Source organism: Vidua chalybeata, chromosome 22, assembly GCF_026979565.1.
Source record: "Vidua chalybeata isolate OUT-0048 chromosome 22, bVidCha1 merged haplotype, whole genome shotgun sequence".
Classification (NCBI taxonomy): domain Eukaryota; kingdom Metazoa; phylum Chordata; class Aves; order Passeriformes; family Viduidae; genus Vidua; species Vidua chalybeata.
Window position 1 is genome coordinate 3822202 of NC_071551.1, and position 16701 is coordinate 3838902.

At 55.7% G+C, this 16701-nt stretch overlaps 1 protein-coding gene across 3 annotated transcripts; it reads left to right on the top strand.

Annotated features, from left to right (window-relative positions):
* Positions 1–1283: 1283 nt before the first annotated feature.
* TMEM51 (transmembrane protein 51) lies at positions 1284–15811 on the top strand. Of its 3 annotated transcripts, none has more exons than XM_053963103.1 (3): positions 1284–1300; positions 13017–13464; positions 14667–15811. In XM_053963103.1, exons 2-3 carry the CDS (start codon positions 13118–13120, stop codon positions 15076–15078), a joined length of 759 nt encoding a protein of 252 aa, XP_053819078.1. In that variant the 5' UTR covers positions 1284–1300; positions 13017–13117; the 3' UTR covers positions 15079–15811. The 3 variants fall into 3 exon arrangements, with proteins under 3 accessions (XP_053819078.1, XP_053819075.1, XP_053819076.1); XM_053963100.1 differs by lacking the exon at positions 1284–1300 and adding an exon at positions 4698–4772; XM_053963101.1 differs by lacking the exon at positions 1284–1300 and adding an exon at positions 7077–7133.
* Positions 15812–16701: the final 890 nt, after the last annotated feature.

The following is a 16701-nucleotide window of genomic DNA, read 5'->3' on the forward strand; positions in this document are numbered from 1 at the left end:
TCCCACATCATCTTCATCCCTGCTGTATCCCATTTCATCCTCATCCCTGCTGTATCCCACATCATCCTCATCCCTCCTGCATCCCACATCATCCTCATCTCTGCTGCATCCCACATCAGCCCCATCCCTGCTGCATCCCACATCATCCCCATCCCTGCTGTATCCCACATCATCCTCATCCCTCCTGCATCCCACATCATCCTCATCCCTGCTGTATCCCACATCATCCTCATCTCTGCTGTATCCCACATCATCCTCATCTCTGCTGCATCCCACATCAGCCCCATCCCTGCTGCATCCCCGCCGGGCTGGTTGTGCAGCACCGTGCTGCGCTGCTGCCACCGTGTGAGCAGTCCCCGAGTTCCTCCGCCCCGGAGGAACTAAAACAAAACTGTGTTTGTTTTAGGTGTGACCGCCCGCGTCGGTGCACTTTGCACCGCGCACGTTGTTGTGCAGACGCTCACAAGAGCCTTTTCTCTGGCGAGGACTTTAGACTGAGAAAGGCAAATATCGCAACAGCAGGTGGGGGCATGGGGCGCTGTGTGGGATGGCCGGGTACCCCACAGAGGGTGCTGTCCCCAGCAGCTCCTGGTGTGTGAGCCAGCTGTGCCGGTGCTGGCATCATCTCTGCGTGACGTTACAACAGGAGCTGGGTTTACCTGCCGTGCCACAGCCTTGCACTTGTAACCTGTGGATCAGGAATGGGGTTGAGAGGTCACAGCAGGGAAACAGGGGTGAGTCTGGGACATTTCCTGTCTCTGCACTGACTCACCCCACAGCTTTAGCTGGTCATCTCCCCGGGCTGGATTTTTGGTGATAAAGAGCTAAACTGATGTACCCCAAACAGCTGAATAAATCATCAGGAGGTTGGTGAGCTTTGGCACGGGGTGGGTCACAGAGTGTGGGTGATGGTGATCTCCCCAAAAACTGGTGTCAAGGGCTGCTGCTGAGGCTGCTGGTTTATTGCTCAGGAAATTTGGGAATGTACCTGTCATTAATTCACCCATTTTCAGTGTTTTCCCTGGAGGAGTTTTCCACTGGTGCTGCTTTGTATGTCCAAAGCCAGCACTGGACGTGTCCTCGAGTCCTCGCCTGCGCAGCCCAGGGGATGCAGCAGTGCCTGACGGTGTCCCTCACTGCAGACATCCTTTGGGACATCCTGCTCTGCCACTCCCCACTTCAGCCCCTGTCTTACCTCCCCACTGCCCCGACCTGACACAGCCACGAGCACCAGCAGAGCACGAGTGGCTCCACTCCATCCAGCTGGGACGCTGGAGCTGTGACAAGGCCTCATATCCAGGTAAGAAGGTTTCCTTGGAGTTTTATCACTGCTAGTGATTGATCTCCCAGCATTTTCCTGTTCTTGGACAGCAGCCCTCATTCACCATCTGCTCTTAATTTTGGAAGGCTACATTAATCTCTGCTCAACTCTTTTAAATAACCAGCTGCACAACACCACCGTAGCCCTTCTCTTCCAGCTGTGCTCTCCTCAGGCCCTGGGTCTCCTATTCCCAAGTCCTGCCCAAGCCAGAGCTTCACTGAGGGGATGCAGCAGCCCCCGGAGCAGCTCCAGGAGGAAGCAGCAGGTTATTTACTGTCATTACTGTGAACACAGTGGCTTTATTTACACTGTTTTCCAGCTGCAGACGTGCTTGCAGCAGCAGACGGTGACCTGGCACGGTGGTTGAACTGGTTGTACCGGCACCGCAGCCCCGGGACACCGGATCCTCACCCCGCCAGGAGATGCTGGCAGGTCACACCCTCCCACCGGCAGCGTGTGGAAATGCCTCCCAAGTGGCTGCTTTTCCTCTTTTTTCCCACTTGCATGGCAAGTTCCCAGCCTGCAGCCCGGCAGGGACTCTAAATTGGGGTGCAGGAACCAAGGCATGAGGAAGAGAGAGAAAAGTATAGAGCGGTGTGTGTGGGCTGGGCATGGGATCTGAGGAAGCCCATCATGGAGCAGGCTGGGATGGATTTTCATCCTGGGGGCAAAGCTGGGGCCCTGCCATGTTCCATTATACATTATATTTATATATGGATGTATATTATATTTTTGGTGTTTATTAGCTGTTAACTCTATTAATCATCAAATCACAGAATAGTTTGGACAGGAAGAAACCTTAGAGACCATCTCATCCCACCCCCTGCTATGGGCAGGGACAGCTTCCACTATCCCAGTTTGCTCTAAACCCCATCCAGCCTGGCCTTGAACACTTCTAGGGATGGGGCAGCCAAAGCAACCTGTGTCAAGGCCTCCCCACCCTCACAGGGAAGAATTTCTTCCTCATATCTAATCTAGATCTGCCCTCTGCCAGTTTGATCCCATTTCACCTTGTCCTATCACTCCATGGCTTTACAATAATTATTACAGTAATTATTACAATAATTACAGTATAATGTACATGTGCAGTCTGGTGGCTCTACTGACCTGACTCCCAGGGATGGGCTTTACCTCTTCCAGGACAAGCATCCAGCTGTGGGTATCCAGGAGTCAGCTGGAGCAGTGCTTCTGGCTCACTGTTGGGAAGTTTTGGAGGAATCCAGGAACATGTCCAGGCTTCCACTGGACATGTTGAGCACCTTAGAGCAGGAAAAAGCAGGGAAATGTTCCAGTGAGCAATTTCTAAGGCAGGATAATGTGAGCCCCTGGCACCTTTACACGTAGCAGGGCATCAGATGCTCCTCTGAAAGGCCCTTTTTGTTGCCTGCTGGTGGTTCTGGTGGGGCTCCAGTTTCCTCTTGGCATTCCTGTGCTCTGTACCCTGCATACCTGGCTGGATAATCACCCTGGAGAAGTCCCAGCCTGGGACTGGGCAGGGAGTGTTTGCAAGGGAAAGATTTGAGCTGCCAGAGATAAATCCCCACACTGGGATGGCTGCAGAGCTGGAAAGGGAAATGAGCCCAAGGGATGGATGTGAATACATTATCCCACAGAGAATGTGTGTCAGGGAGAGGCAGGTGCTTTAGCAGCCATCCAAGGGGTGAAGGCAAGCCCCCCTTCCTTGATCCTGCTCCACTGCCACTGAAAAGCCCATTCCTGGCCAAAATTCAGCTTTGTGGAGTGGGAACCCGAGGAACCACGTTATGAATGTCCCCTCTGTGCTCACGGTCTCCAGGGCCTCTGCAGGGGGGTGACCTGGCTCGGGCACGGAGCTCTCCCTGCGCCGGATTGGTGACAGTCACTGTGTGAAGTCCATGTTCCCCCCGCTTTCTTACAGAGAAAACAATCCCCTGTTGTGTCTCCTGACTGCCAGAGCTGCTTGGGATGTCAGGTTTGTGTTTGACACAGGAAGGTGGAGAAGGAGAGGGGAAAATCCACCTGAAGTGGGGTGAATTTGCCTGAGCCGGTGGCCAAGCCAAAAAATGCAAAACAATCCATCCAAGGGGGGGAAAAATGCAGTTTTGTTTAATAATTGTTTCTTTTTATAGCACAGCTCTTGGAATTGCCCTTTGATTAGAGAGGGGAGATATCACGGGCAGGTGAGTCAGTGGAAAATACCATCAGCTCCATGTGGGATTGTGCTCCTAGGGAGAGATGCAGGGAAGCAGTGGGGGTTTCCCAAGCATCCTGAACACCAGTGGCCCCAAGGCAGGGCTGTGGAGCTGAGTCACGCCCGGTGATGTGACAAGTTTCATTTGGTTCACGATGGCTTTTGCCTCCACAAGGTCTCGCAGGGCTTAACGGACAGGAAAAACTGCAGTGGCTGGTCCAGCAGCATAGTGATGCAGTTTTTTGCTTGGATCAGGAAAAAAACCCACCCTGAGTATCATCTATAACAAGATTTGAGTCCTTGGTGGTGTTTATTATTACAGCTGGGTGTGAGAAGAGCCTGGAAAAACACATCCTCATTGCTGCTGGGATGGCAGCCAAGGAGAGGTGACACTGGACACGGCGTTAGCTGCACTGAGGTTTGCCAGAGCCCAGCTCTGCTCCCTGTGGCTCAGTCTGGAAACCATGGGAATGTCTGGCTATGAGGCCAAGGCATGTGGCCAGGAGCCATGGTGAGGGCCATGCCTGAAATGGCTCTTCCCAGCACACAAGTGGTTAACTGGGAATGTTTATAGAGGGCAGCAGACTGACAAAAAGTGCTTTCCAGGCTCCCTGTGAGTGCAAGCTTGGCTTTGCTCTGTTGAATGCAGTGATGAGCCTGAGTGATTGGAGTTCCTCAAAATGGGGCTTCTGCAAACAAAGCTTGAAACTCATTGAGTAAAACTTCCGCTCATTTCTACAAGAGTTTTACAAAGCTGGTCCATTGCAAGATGGGTTTTAAACTGTAGAATAAAAACTAAAACTTTCATTAGGTATTGGAAATAAATTTTTCCATGGGAGGATGGTGAGGCCCTAGCTCAGGTTACCCAGAGAAGCTGTGGCTGCCCCATCCCCGAAAGTGTCCAAGGCCAGGTTGGATGAGGTGTGGAGCAACCTGGGATAGTGGAAGGTGTCCCTGCCCAGGGCAGGGTGGAACGGGATGAGCTTTAAGGTCCTTTCCAACCCAAACCATTCGGGGATCTATGAAAGCAGAGATGTGGGGCTGTGATGCACCAAGCAGGGGCTGCAACTCCGAGGCGGTGACGCGACCGGCATCCCCACTGCGACCCACACCTGGCTTTGGGGGTATCCCTAGTGGTTTGAGGGGAGTGTCCCTACTGCTTTTGGAAGTCTCGGTTCCCGGAACGGAACGGCGGGGCCGGTCCCGGGAAGCGCCGCCCCGGAGGGCCGGGCCGGGGAGGGCGGAGCGGCCCCGCAGGACCCACCGCAGCCGCCGCCGGAGGTACGTGGGGTCGGGACAGCCGGGAGGGGACGGGACCCTCTGTTCTGGGACTCTTCGGAGCTCTGGGAACCGGGAGCGGGGCGGGCTGGGCTCAGTCCCACCGGGAACAGGACCGGGAACGGGACCAGGAACGGGACCGGGAACGGGATCGGGAACGGGACCAGGAACGGGACCGGGAACGGGATCGGGAGCGGGACCGGGAACGGGACCGGAGGGGAGTCGGAGCCGGGTCCGGCTCGGGCTGAGCAGGATGACTTCCAAAGCTCGGGGAAACACCTGCGAAGTGGGGGGAAGCACCCCTCCAAGCAGGAGCAAACACCCCCAAAGCGGGGACGCGCATGGGGAGGTTGGAGCGGCGGCGTTTGGGGAGCGGCGGTGCCTCGGGGTCACCCTTGGGGACACGTGGGCTTGGGGCACCTCGTCAGCCCTGGCAGGCGCCGGGCTGGCCGTGCTAGGAGTGGGGGAAGAGTGGCTGTGGTTTCGGGAACCATCGGCTGGCACTCTGGGGGAGGACCAGCAGCAGGGAGGGGGCCAAGGAGTCCCCCCGGGCCGAGCCCAGCCCGCTGCCGGTGCCCACGGGTGGGCAGTGTCACGGATGGCGGGCCCGCGGTGGCGATGCCCGTCCCCGGGAAGGCGCAGGAGCGGTGTGCCAGCCAGGCTGTTGGGACAGCAAACAAAGCCAAGGAGAAGGACATTCCCGCAGGCCAGCTCGGGGCCGGGCGGTCCGTGAGCCCAGCGCCGGTCACTGCGGGCTCGGCCCTTCCTGCCGTGACATTCCCGCCTGGAGCTTTGAGGGGCTCGGCAAACCCGCGGGTCTCTCCCAAGCGTGTCCCAGAGCGGTTGTCTGCTGGTGTTGGCGTTTGATTTTTGGAGGTGACGTGGTGGGGACGAGCGTCGCTGAGCACAGCGCAGCTCGAAGTGTGGATGTGTGAGCAGAAACCAGCAGCTCCATGAGCGTGTCCCGTGTGAGATGGGCTACCCTTGGCTCTGTGTGGTGGATGGAGGTGAAGCTGCACCCGGAGGTGTGGTCCTGGCTTTCCAGCTCCTTAAAGCCTCTCTGGAGCAGACCTAGGCCACTGCCAGATGAGATGCTGCCACAACACATCCCTCTACAACAAATCCAAGCATCCTGCAGCTGTCCACAGCCCTGGATGTCCTGGCATGAGAGCCAGAAAGGGAAACCTCCCAGGTGTCAGTGAAGAACATGTGGGTGTGGGGCTGGTGAGCCCAGCCCTGGACCCGGGTGACTCGGAAGTATTTAGCTGTGTAATTACACAGGCTGGAAAAGCCTTGGGAAGGGCAGTGGCTGGGGAAGGAGGAATGTTTGGCCATCGGTGCCCTGGAGAGAGCTGAGTGCCAGTGCCTGGCGCCGTGGCAGTGCTGTAGGAGATGCCAGAGGGCCAGGGCTGGGCAGGGCTGTCTGCCTGCCCTCCTGCCTGGAGCCTGGGAGGAGGGATCCCTCCAGCAGCCCAGGTATGTGTCTGCCTCCCCGTGCTGCTCCATGCTTCCCTCATTCCCAGTGTATTTCACAGGCAGAAACTGATGTCAGGGCGCTGTAGAAGCAGCTAAATATCCTGTGTGAGCAGTGCAGGTGGCTTGGAGCAATATAATCCCCAGCAAAGCTCCATCCATATCAAAATACCCGTGCCCCCCTTGCGGAACACGGCTGCTCTGAGCCTGGCTGCTCCGTGTCGCTTGGCTGCCCAGCCTGCTCCGAGTGCCCGGGCTGGCTCTGTGTCCTCCAGCATCACTCACTCCCTTCCTGCCTTGGGGGCTCCTTGGCCGTCTCCAGTGGGTTTTCTTTGTGGTCATACTCATTGGAAAAGCATGGGGAGAGGTGATGCTGTGTTGGGGAAAAACGCGCTGCTGGAAATCCAGGCAGAGGATGAGGAAGGCGGTGCTGGCGAGGCCGATGGCAGCCAGTGGCAAGTGCCAGGTTAGTGACTTGCAGGAAGGGGAGATAATCATCCAGGGGCTCCAGTGGTGGGACAGGAGGTGCTTAAAGCACTCCAGAGGGGCTGGGAGGAAGCAGGAATGCTGGGTTCTGCTTCAGAGGACATCAAAAGGGCAGATGGATAATGTCTCCCCGTGCTACAAGGCTCTGGAGGGGGGTGTGTTTGTCTGGGTGTTATCTGGGGAGAGGTCCCAGAACAAAAACCAGGGGGAGGCTGCGGAGGAATGGCTTTATCGCAGCAGAAACAGCAGATTAGAATTTTTTTTCTTTTTAAATTCCAAACTCAGAGGTGCAAAGTGGTGTCCAAAGGAAAGCAGGAAGGAGGAAGAGTCAAAGTGCTGGGATTTCCCAGGCAGGCGTGCTTTCCCAGGCCTAGGTGCACAAGGAATTCAGCTCCCTGGAGAGAGGTGAGCACCCCTGTTGCCTGGAAAATAGAATAGATCTTCCCAACAGCATCAGAGTGGATGTAAAAGCAAACCTTTAGTGAAAGCTTTCAGGTACACAATATGGCAAAAATCACACATGCTATAGTATTTCTACAATTTTTGTAAGGTTAGTAGATTAGTATGCTTATCATATACTCTCCAATTAAAAGCTTAGTTGATTAGATAATAATTCCAGGGTCCTGCCCACTGGAAGCAGTCCAGAGGCTTTTTTTTACCCCACTTTTGTTTTGTCTGGTCCAGATTCTGTTTGGAAAACAGGACATCCTTGTAGTTGATTCTTTTCTTGGAATAAGACTAGACAGTATTTTGGGAAAGCGTTTCTAAGGTTGGCTTGTTGTTCCTAAATGTAGAGAAGAAAGATAAGAAAAGTACTAGGAGTTACAGCCATGCATTAACAATCTACAAAGCTACAAATATATGAAAAATATTAAAAGCTAAAACCCTTAGGCATCACCCCAAGGCCCCTCCCTGGTTTAGCAGAGCTGGGCCTGAAAGCATTAGCGTAGCAGTTGATCCCAGTGCAAATCCCAGAGCCTGGAGCAGGAAAAGCCACAGGACAGTGTTTACACAGCAACCAGGACACAGGCAGGGCCTCGGTGCCAGCGTGGCCTCGGTGGCCACGGCAGCATTGTCCCCAGGAACAAATGGCAACGTCCTGCAACACAAACGTAAAAGGACTCCCTGTCCCTGTCCCTGTCCATCACCACTGCAGCAGGCGCCGCTTGGGTGGGTGCAATGGAATTAGGGGGAGAAGGAGTCTGGAAGGCAGTTTCGTGTATCTCATTCCAAAGGCCAAGGTGATGGCTGCTGCACAGTCATGACTACAGCTCTGGAGTTTGGCTACCGTGGCCTGCGTGATCCGTGCCACTTCAGAAACCCTTGGCAACTGTGCCCAGAGTTCCCAGGGACACAGCAGAGCTGGATGCATGTGGCTTGGGAATGGCCAGGCACGGCTTTGTGGAAGTGGGGTGTTTTGTGGCTCCTGTCACTGTTGTTCTGCTGTGGAGGCCACGGCCAGCCGGCTGGATTGCAGCAATCTGAGCCTGGGCATGGGCTTTGCCCTTGTTTTGCAGGAACTGGCAGAGCTGGGGGCCCTGGGCTCCCTCTGGAGTGGGAGAGCCTTGGGCAAGGTTTGAGGAAAACATCTCTGTTCCCCCAGTGCTGTCTGCAAGGTACAACTGAGGAGGGGTGGTTAAAAACTAAATTTAAGAAAGAGGGTAAAATACCTCTTTAATGTCTGTAGGGAATGCTGCAGGCAATGGAAATGTGGTTGTGTTCTTTTGTGCTCTAGGCAGGAAGTGTAAGCCCTGATAGTCTGCGTGGGGCTGTCTCTCCAGATTCCTGTTCCCTGGTGAGATGCTCTAAAATGGCCTGGAATTTGTCCAAAAGATCAGAAATTGGCTAAATCAGCAGCAATGCTTCTTTTCGTGACTCAGCTGGATTTCTCTGGCTGTTCCCTGCATCCCCTGGGCTGCATCTGGCCAGAAACATCCCTGTTCCTGGGGCAGGGGTAACAGGGGCAGCAAGAAGGGACAAAAACAGAGAAACCATGGCAGGGAGTTGGAAGTAGATGGTCTTTAAGATCCCTTCCAAACCCAAACATTCTAGGACTCTGTGAAAATACCTCACAGGTCCTGACCTGTTGCTTTTTAGACCCCCACATGGAGTTTTGTGTTCCTGGTGGGTTGAACCCCTGTGTAACGAGGGGAGGGCTCAGCACGAGGTTGTGGCCATTGCAGAAACAAACTCCTGAGGATGTGTCGGGCCAGAAATTAGCAGGGAAGGAGGTTAATGAGCAGGTTCTCTGGGTGGAAGCATGAAGATGGAGGGAGAGCCTTGTAATCTAACACAGAGGAGACTGGAATCTTCGGATGGTTGGAGAACGGGTTTCATTTCCCCCAGAATTTTCCAGAAAATTAGTTGTGTGACTGGTGATGGAGCCACACCCTGTTTTTTGGAGGCAGCTCTGAGGGGCTGTGTCGCTCTGTGGCGCGGTCCTGGGGAGCGAGGAAGCCCCTGGAGCTCATCCCGTGTCTGGTGACTGCATCGGGGCTCGCCCTGTTCCCTGGGCTGCAGACTCATCTCCCGCGGTCCCGTGACAAAGGCGCCGCTGCTGGAGCGTGAGCGGGAAGGTGATGTCACGGCAGGGAAAAATCCAAAGGTTGTGGAGGGCAGAGGAGCGTGGGTGCTGTGAGGGCAGCAGGGGGTGTCGGGCTTCCTCGTGAGTCACCCAGCGGGGCCGCAGCTCCTGCCGGGCCACCGGGATGGGGAACACAATCCGGGCTGTGTCCCATGGAGGGGCTGTGTCCCATGGAGGGGCTGTGTCCCATGGAGGGGAGCTGTGTCCCATGGAGGGGGGCTGTGTCCCATGGAGGGGGGCTGTGTCCCATGGAGGGGGGCTGTGTCCCATGGAGGGGGGCTGTGTCCCATGGAGGGGCTGTGTCCCATGGAGGGGAGCTGTGTCCCATGGAGGGGAGCTGTGTCCCATGGAGGGGAGCTGTGTTCCATGGAGGGGAGCTGTGTCCCATGGAGGGGCTGTGTCCCATGGAGGGGCTGTGTTCCATGGAGAGGGGCTGTGTTCCATGGAGGGGCTGTGTCCCATGGAGGGGGGCTGTGTCCCATGGAGGGGCTGTGTCCCATGGAGGGGAGCTGTGTCCCATGGAGGGGGGCTGTGTCCCATGGAGGGGGGCTGTGTCCCATGGAGGGGAGCTGTGTCCCATGGAGGGGAGCTGTGTTCCATGGAGGGGAGCTGTGTCCCATGGAGGGGCTGTGTCCCATGGAGGGGCTGTGTTCCATGGAGGGGCTGTGTCCCATGGAGGGGCTGTGTTCCATGGAGAGGGGCTGTGTTCCATGGAGGGGCTGTGTTCCATGGAGAGGGGCTGTGTTCCATGGAGGGGCTGTGTCCCATGGAGGGGGGCTGTGTCCCATGGAGGGGGGCTGTGTCCCATGGAGGGGCTGTGTCCCATGGAGGGGCTGTGTTCCATGGAGGGGCTGTGTTCCATGGAGGGGCTGTGTCCCATGGAGGGGGGCTGTGTCCCATGGAGTGGCTGTGTCCCATGGAGGGGCTGTGTTCCATGGAGAGGGGCTGTGTCCCATGGAGGGAAGCTGTGTCCCATGGAGGGAAGCTGTTCCTGCTGCTGCTCCACCTGCCGCCCGTGCCAGTGCCTTCGGGGCGTGTGGTGCTGAGAACGGGCTTATCCCGAACCTTCTCATGAGCAATTAACACTTGGAGATGTCGCAAGAGCATCCCGAAGGGCTCCGGCAGCCTGCAGGGGTAGGGGAGAGGTGCGGGAAGCCCAGAGGAGGCGTGGGTGCCCCCCGGGCTGTGCAGCCGTGCCGGAGGAGTTTAATGGTTCGGAGATCCTGGTGTAAATCATTGCCAGGGCAGGGCATGGGCAGGCAGGGAACGGCGTGGGGAGGGGTCTGGTTTGCAGGCCAAGGGGAAGGGGAAGCACTCAGGCATCACTCACCCACCTGATGTGGGGACAACAGGGCCTGTTGTGAAAGGACAAGGGGAGATGATTTTAAAGTAAAAGAGGGATAATTTGGACTGGATATTTAGGAAGAAATTCTTCCCCGTGAGGGTGGTGAGGCCCTGGCACAGGTTGCCCAGAGAAGCTGTGGCTGCCCCACCCCTATAAGTATTCAAGGCCAGGTTGGATGGAGCTTGGAGCAACCTGGGATAGTGGAAGTTGTCCCTGCCCATGGCAAGGGGTGGGATGAGATGAGCTTTAAGGTCCCTTTCCACCCAAACCATTCCGGGTGGGATGAGCATCCAGACAGTGCTGGACCTGAGGCAGAGACAGCAGCAGCTCCCCTCCCAGGGTACTGACGTCAGGGCACTGCTGGAGCAGCGATAGAACATCTCTGGGAAGCCAGGAGAGAGCTAATTCAATGGAGAAATTGACTGGAATAGCAAGTCTCCTGCTTTAATCTGATTGCTGGGCTGATGGGTAGCACTGCAATGGATCTGTAAAAAACTTCCAGGCACAGGGGTGACGTAGGAGCTTTAATCCTGCCCACTTCCAGGACTGAGGTGCCTGAGGGGAGGCACAGAGGCTGTGAGCAGGCACAGAGATTTAGACACCACTGGGTAGATGTGACCGGCCGTGTGTGTGTTCTGTGCCCACCGTGGGCGCAGCGTGATTTTCCTGCCCCAAGGCCAGCACAGCTGTTCTCAAGTAAAGTCTTGGCTGGCTGATGTATTTGTGGCAAGGATGGGAGCTCAGCTGGATCATCAGGTGAGGCACAAGCAGAGAGCAAAACCTTTGTGTGGGCGGGCAGAGGCCCGTGCTGGTACCGCCAGTGGCGGGCTTGGAAGCGCTTGGGTAGGAGGATGGCTCTTGGGATCCAGGTGAGATCCAGGTGACATTTCCACTTTCTCAGCAGCTGCTCACTGGGGTGGAATTAAAGCTAGGCTCAGTGGGTACCTCCCCCCAGGAGCACACAGAGCAGCAGTCCGTGCTGGAGCTGGGCAAGGCAGGGAATGACGGGCTTGTCCCTGCCTGCCAGGGCAGCTCCCATCGGGCTGGGATCCGCAGCTCCTGGGTGTCCCAGAACCCCAGAAAACCACGGGGGACAAGACTTTACCCTGCCCAGACCCATGTGGGGCCAGGGATGTGTCCAGAGGGGCTGGGACACCCCTCTGGGAGTCTCCACAGCCATGCTGGAGCACGGGCAGTGAGCAGGGAAGTTCCTCTGCAGATTCCTCCTCTCCGGGCTTGCGTGCGTGTCTTTTCCTGCTGCAGCCGCTCTGTTTTCTGGGAGTGCTGTTTTAGTCTGGCCCTTGACCCTGCAAACTGGGCGTGCACTCAAGCTAAACAAGCAAACATTTTGCTTTTGAGCTCAGGAGGGTTGAACTGAAGGGTGTGGGGGGGTGTATGGATATAGCACTGCTGACAGCACAGAGCCACCGTGAGCCCAACTCAGCATCAAGAAGCCAGGGAGGGAAGGAGAGCTCTCTGACACGGCACATCCATAAATCTGCAAGGCTCACTGGGCTGGAGATGGGGCACTTCTGCTGTGGGGATGCAAGCTGCCCACCCGTGGGTCACGGGACCCGAGGCCAGGGAGGCAAGTGGGCAGGAGATGTGGCTCTGTGTGTTTATTTTTGGAAATCGAGCACGTTTGGTTCTGGTGACTCAGAAGACAGTCAGAGGAGTTCCCACCCGTGGCCTGGCTGGTCGGGAGTGTTCGTGCTCGACATCCCTGAGGGATGCGGCTGGGGCACTCAGCACCAGCCTGGGGAGGGTAAGAGCCAGCCTGGAGTGAGCCAGGGGCCCTTGCAAGGGCTCATCATCCCGGCAGCCCTTGCCAGCAGCAGCCGGGGGAAGCCACAGGGTCGAGCTGGCTGGGAGAGAGGCAGTTTTGGTTTCTGTTCTCTGGGCAGGAAGGCGTTCCAGGGCAGGCAGCCAGCGCCGTGAGGAGCCCTGCTCCCTCTCAAACAGGGGGAGAGGAGAAGCTGTTCAGCTAGAGATGTGTTTCTGAGCATTTCCAAGTTGGTTTGCATTGACAACAGCTCTTGAAATAGATTTTGATGGCCTTCTTTTAGTGCTGTGAAGCTGTCAGTTATCACACTCCTAAGGACAGGCAACCTAAGCCCTGAGCAAACATCAGTGATTTGATTGCTTTCAAAGGTTGGTGGATATTACAGCTGAGAAAGTAGTGAAGGACGGGGATGAGAACGGCCAGGAAGGATCCACCTACCCTGCTCTATCCTGACACGCACTCCTCGGGCAGGGCAGCGTGAGATTCCAGTGTCAGTTGGATCAGCTGGTGTCGTGGTGGCCGCAGAGCCTTTGCTGTTTGCCGTGCGCTCACCACAGCTTTCCCCTCTGTCCCCAGAGCTCGCCGCCCGCCCGGGGAGGGGGCCGCACGCATGCCAGCAGGGCTGCAGCCCCCCTGCCCCGAGCCATGCGGTGACGCGGGCACAGCCCCCAGCAGCCATGGCCCAGTCGCGGGCCAACGGGTCCCACTACGCCCTGACGGCCATCGGGCTGGGCATGCTGGTGCTCGGCATCATCATGGCCGTGTGGAACCTCGTGCCCGGCTTCGGCCCCCCCGACAAACCCGGCAGCCACGCCGGCAACAGCAGCAAGCCCGACCGCGGCTCCGGCGGCATCCTGAAGAGCAAAACCTTCTCGGTGGCCTACGTGCTGGTGGGGGCGGGCGTGCTGCTGCTCCTGCTCTCCCTCTGCCTCAACGTGCGCGACAAGAAGAGGCAGAGCGAGGACCTCGCCATCGCTCACGTGCAGCGCCAGGTGTCTGCGGAGCCCTCGCAGCAGGAGGACAGGTGAGGAGGCGTTCTGGGGACAGAGGGAGCGGGATCGGGTGTGGGAATGAAGCCAAGGGCTCTTGGTACTCGGGAGGATCTGGAGCAAGGAGAGGAAGGCAGCACGTGCTGAAATAAGGAAGCACATTCCGTAGTTTAGGGTTTTGGTATGTGCTGGAGATGGGGAAGGAATGGCTCCGGCTGCATTTATGCAGCTGTAGGTGGAAGGGAGCCCTGTTGGTGTGTGAGGTGGGCTCTAGACAGAGCTGTGGCCAGGGCAGCGTTGGCAGAGGTGCCACTCCTGGCGGGGTTGGCCCACGGGAGCAAGCTGAGGGAACGCTGGGCAGGGTCGTGGGTGGCACGGAGAGCAGGAGGCTCCTGCCACACGCCAGGAGAGCAGCCAGAGGGGCAGGAGAGGGGCTGACTCTGCCTCGCTGGCTGCAGCCAAGGTGCCAAACAGCCTTGGAGACCGGCCTTGGAGTTTAGACCCGGTGAAAGTCTGCGGGGCTCAGCTGTTTGCTCAGGGAGCTTTGTGGGGCAGAGCAAAGGCTGCTGCCACAGCAGGCACAGTCTGGACAAACACAGGCACGGGGGAAGTACCTGTCCATCAGCAGGGCTCCCTGTGCAGAGAGAGGCAGGGAGCATTGAGGGGAGCAGTGTGGGGTGCAAGGGGACAGGAGGGGACAATGGCTCTGCTGGCTCTTGTCAGGGTCTGCAGATCCTCGGAGAAAACTGATTTTTCGTGTTTGATTGGAAAGTTAACTTCAGAATGCCAAAGAAATGGCAAGTATTGTGTGCAGGTACCTGTGCATAGACGGTGGCATGGAGTTGAATCTCTTTGCAGAAAATCCCGAGGTACCCAACCCATAAGAAATCAGAATGACAGAGGGGTGATGTCCTTTTCTAATGTATTTTGACTGTTTTTTGTGAGTGGAGGAGAGAAACTGATGTTCTCTTGAGGGAAGAAATCACTCCTGAATAGAATAGAATAGAAAAGGGTCAGTGGGCAGAGAAAGGGATGATCAAATATGGCCATAAGTCACAAGAAAATAAAATCTGTCTGAACTTAGGTGGGGTCACAATTTATTCTGTCAAGCGAAAGGAAACTGGCATATAATAGAGAAGGGCAAAAACTATTTCTGGTGGGGTGGGGTGGTTTTATTCTTCCCTCTCCATCCCCTTCCCACAACGATGCTACCCAGACTTAACCCTTTCCCCTCCAGTCAAGAAGAGGATGAAGACGTCTCTTCCCAATATTATGTGCCCAGCTACGAGGAGGTGATGAACACGGGCTACTCCGAGCCCAGAGACTCGGACAGGAGCAACAGGCTCAGCGTGTCCCTGCCCTCCTACGAGTCCTTGGCAGGGCTGGAGGAGGGCAGCGCGGCGCCGGGAGCGGCGGGCGGGGAGCCCGGCCCGGAGAGGCCGCCCAGCCGGCACAGCTCCCGCCTCAGCAAGCGCCTCAAGCCCCTCAAGGTCCGCAGGATCAAGTCCGAGAAGCTGCACCTGAAGGACATCAGGCTAAACCTGGCGCAGGGCAACAGCAGCGTCCCCATCACGATAGAGCCCCTCACCCCTCCGCCCAAGTATGAGGAGATCCAGGAGAAAATGCCAGTGAGCCAGCAAATGCCTTAAAAAAAAACCAAAACAAAACAAAAAAAAAAAAAAAAAAGAGGAATCTGTGATGCTGCTTGGTTGAGGGTTTTCTAAAACCCACCGTGGCAAGAGGGGGTTGGTGTGGGGGTGCAGAAGCAGCCAGGGCTCCCTGGAAGCTGCCACATGGAGGATGCGCTGTGGCACAAGGATGGGACTCATTTTCCCTGGGACTGGGTTTTACAAAAGACTGTGGGGAAAGAAACCTGAACACCAGAAGTTCTGCTGCTGTGAAGTAAATGAAGGCTGGGCACGCCAAAAGTGTCACTTATGGTGTTTGATATGAGACCACCCAGTGCATCCTCTCATCTCCTCTCCCCCTCTCTTCCAGCAAGACTTTTCCAAGCCACCAAACTGATGTTGCAGAAGGATTTTCCAAGTGGAAAAGTGAAATGTTCCTTTTTTCGGGTGTCTTTTCTTTCTGAGGAAGGGGAAGCGCATTGCCAGAGAAGCACCACGGCTTTCCCTGGCTCCCAACTGTGCTGGGCTGGTGGCCCAGAGCCAGCCCTGACTCCTGCCAAGGTCTCTGCTGGCTGGTGGGAAGCAGCTGAAAGGGACCTTTCCTGCTCCTCAGGGAGAGGATGGATTTTGTGCCTCTGCTGCTTTCCCTGTTGTGTTTTGTGCTCCATTCGAGGCAAGTGGGTGACTCTGGGGTGAAACCACTGTTGAGCATCCTGTGCAGGCAGACTGGTCTGAATAAACATTTTGTATGTTGTGTTTGCGTGTGTGTTCTGTACATTGTGTGTGAGTGTGTTGTGTACATTGTGTTGTAAATGTTGTGTGTGTGCTGTGTATGCTCTGTGTATGTGGTTTTTACATTGTGTGTGTGTTGTGTACACTCTGTGTGTGTGTGTTGTGTACATTGTGTGTGTGTTATGTGCATTGTGTGTGTGTTTTTTACATTGTGTGTGTGTCTTTTACATTGTGTGTGTGTTATGTGCATTGTGTGTGTTTTTTACATTGTGTGTGTGTTGTGTACATTGTGTGTGTGTTATGTGCATTGTGTGTGTGTTTTTTACATTGTGTGTGTGTTGTGTGCATTGTGTCTGTGTTGTACATTGTGTGTGTGTTGTGTACACTCTGTGTGTGTGTGTTGTGTACATTGTGTGTGTGTCTTTTACATTGTGTGTGTGTCTTTTACATTGTGTGTGTGTTATGTGCATTGTGTGTGTTTTTTACATTGTGTGTGTGTTGTGTACATTGTGTGTGTGTCTTTTACATTGTGTGTGTGTCTTTTACATTGTGTGTGTGTTATGTGCATTGTGTGTGTTTTTTACATTGTGTGTGTGTTGTGTACATTGTGTGTGTGTCTTTTACATTGTGTGTGTGTCTTTTACATTGTGTGTGTGTTATGTGCATTGTGTCTGTGTTTTTTACATTGTGTGTGTGTTGTGTGCATTGTGTCTGTGTTGTACATTGTGTGTGTGTTGTGTACACTCTGTGTGTGTGTGTTGTGTACTCGTGCATGGTTGGCCCTTCCCAAGGTTTGTGATCCATGGGCAGATGCTGCTCCATGGGCATCCCAGCCCTGTGCAGGCTTCCAGCAAAGCCATCAGAGTCCATCAGCACATCCAGCCACGGGCTCCCTCGGGCACTCTGAGGTGG

What these genes read in the sequence shown, in the direction of transcription:
- TMEM51 (XM_053963103.1), top strand. Translation starts at nt 13,118, where the DNA reads ATGGCCCAGTCGCGGGCCAACGGGTCCCACTACGCCCTGACGGCCATC. An exon ending in CCCTCGCAGCAGGAGGACAG is followed by an intron (nt 13,465 to 14,666) that starts GTGAGGAGGCGT and finishes TTTCCCCTCCAG; the next exon opens with TCAAGAAGAGGATGAAGACG.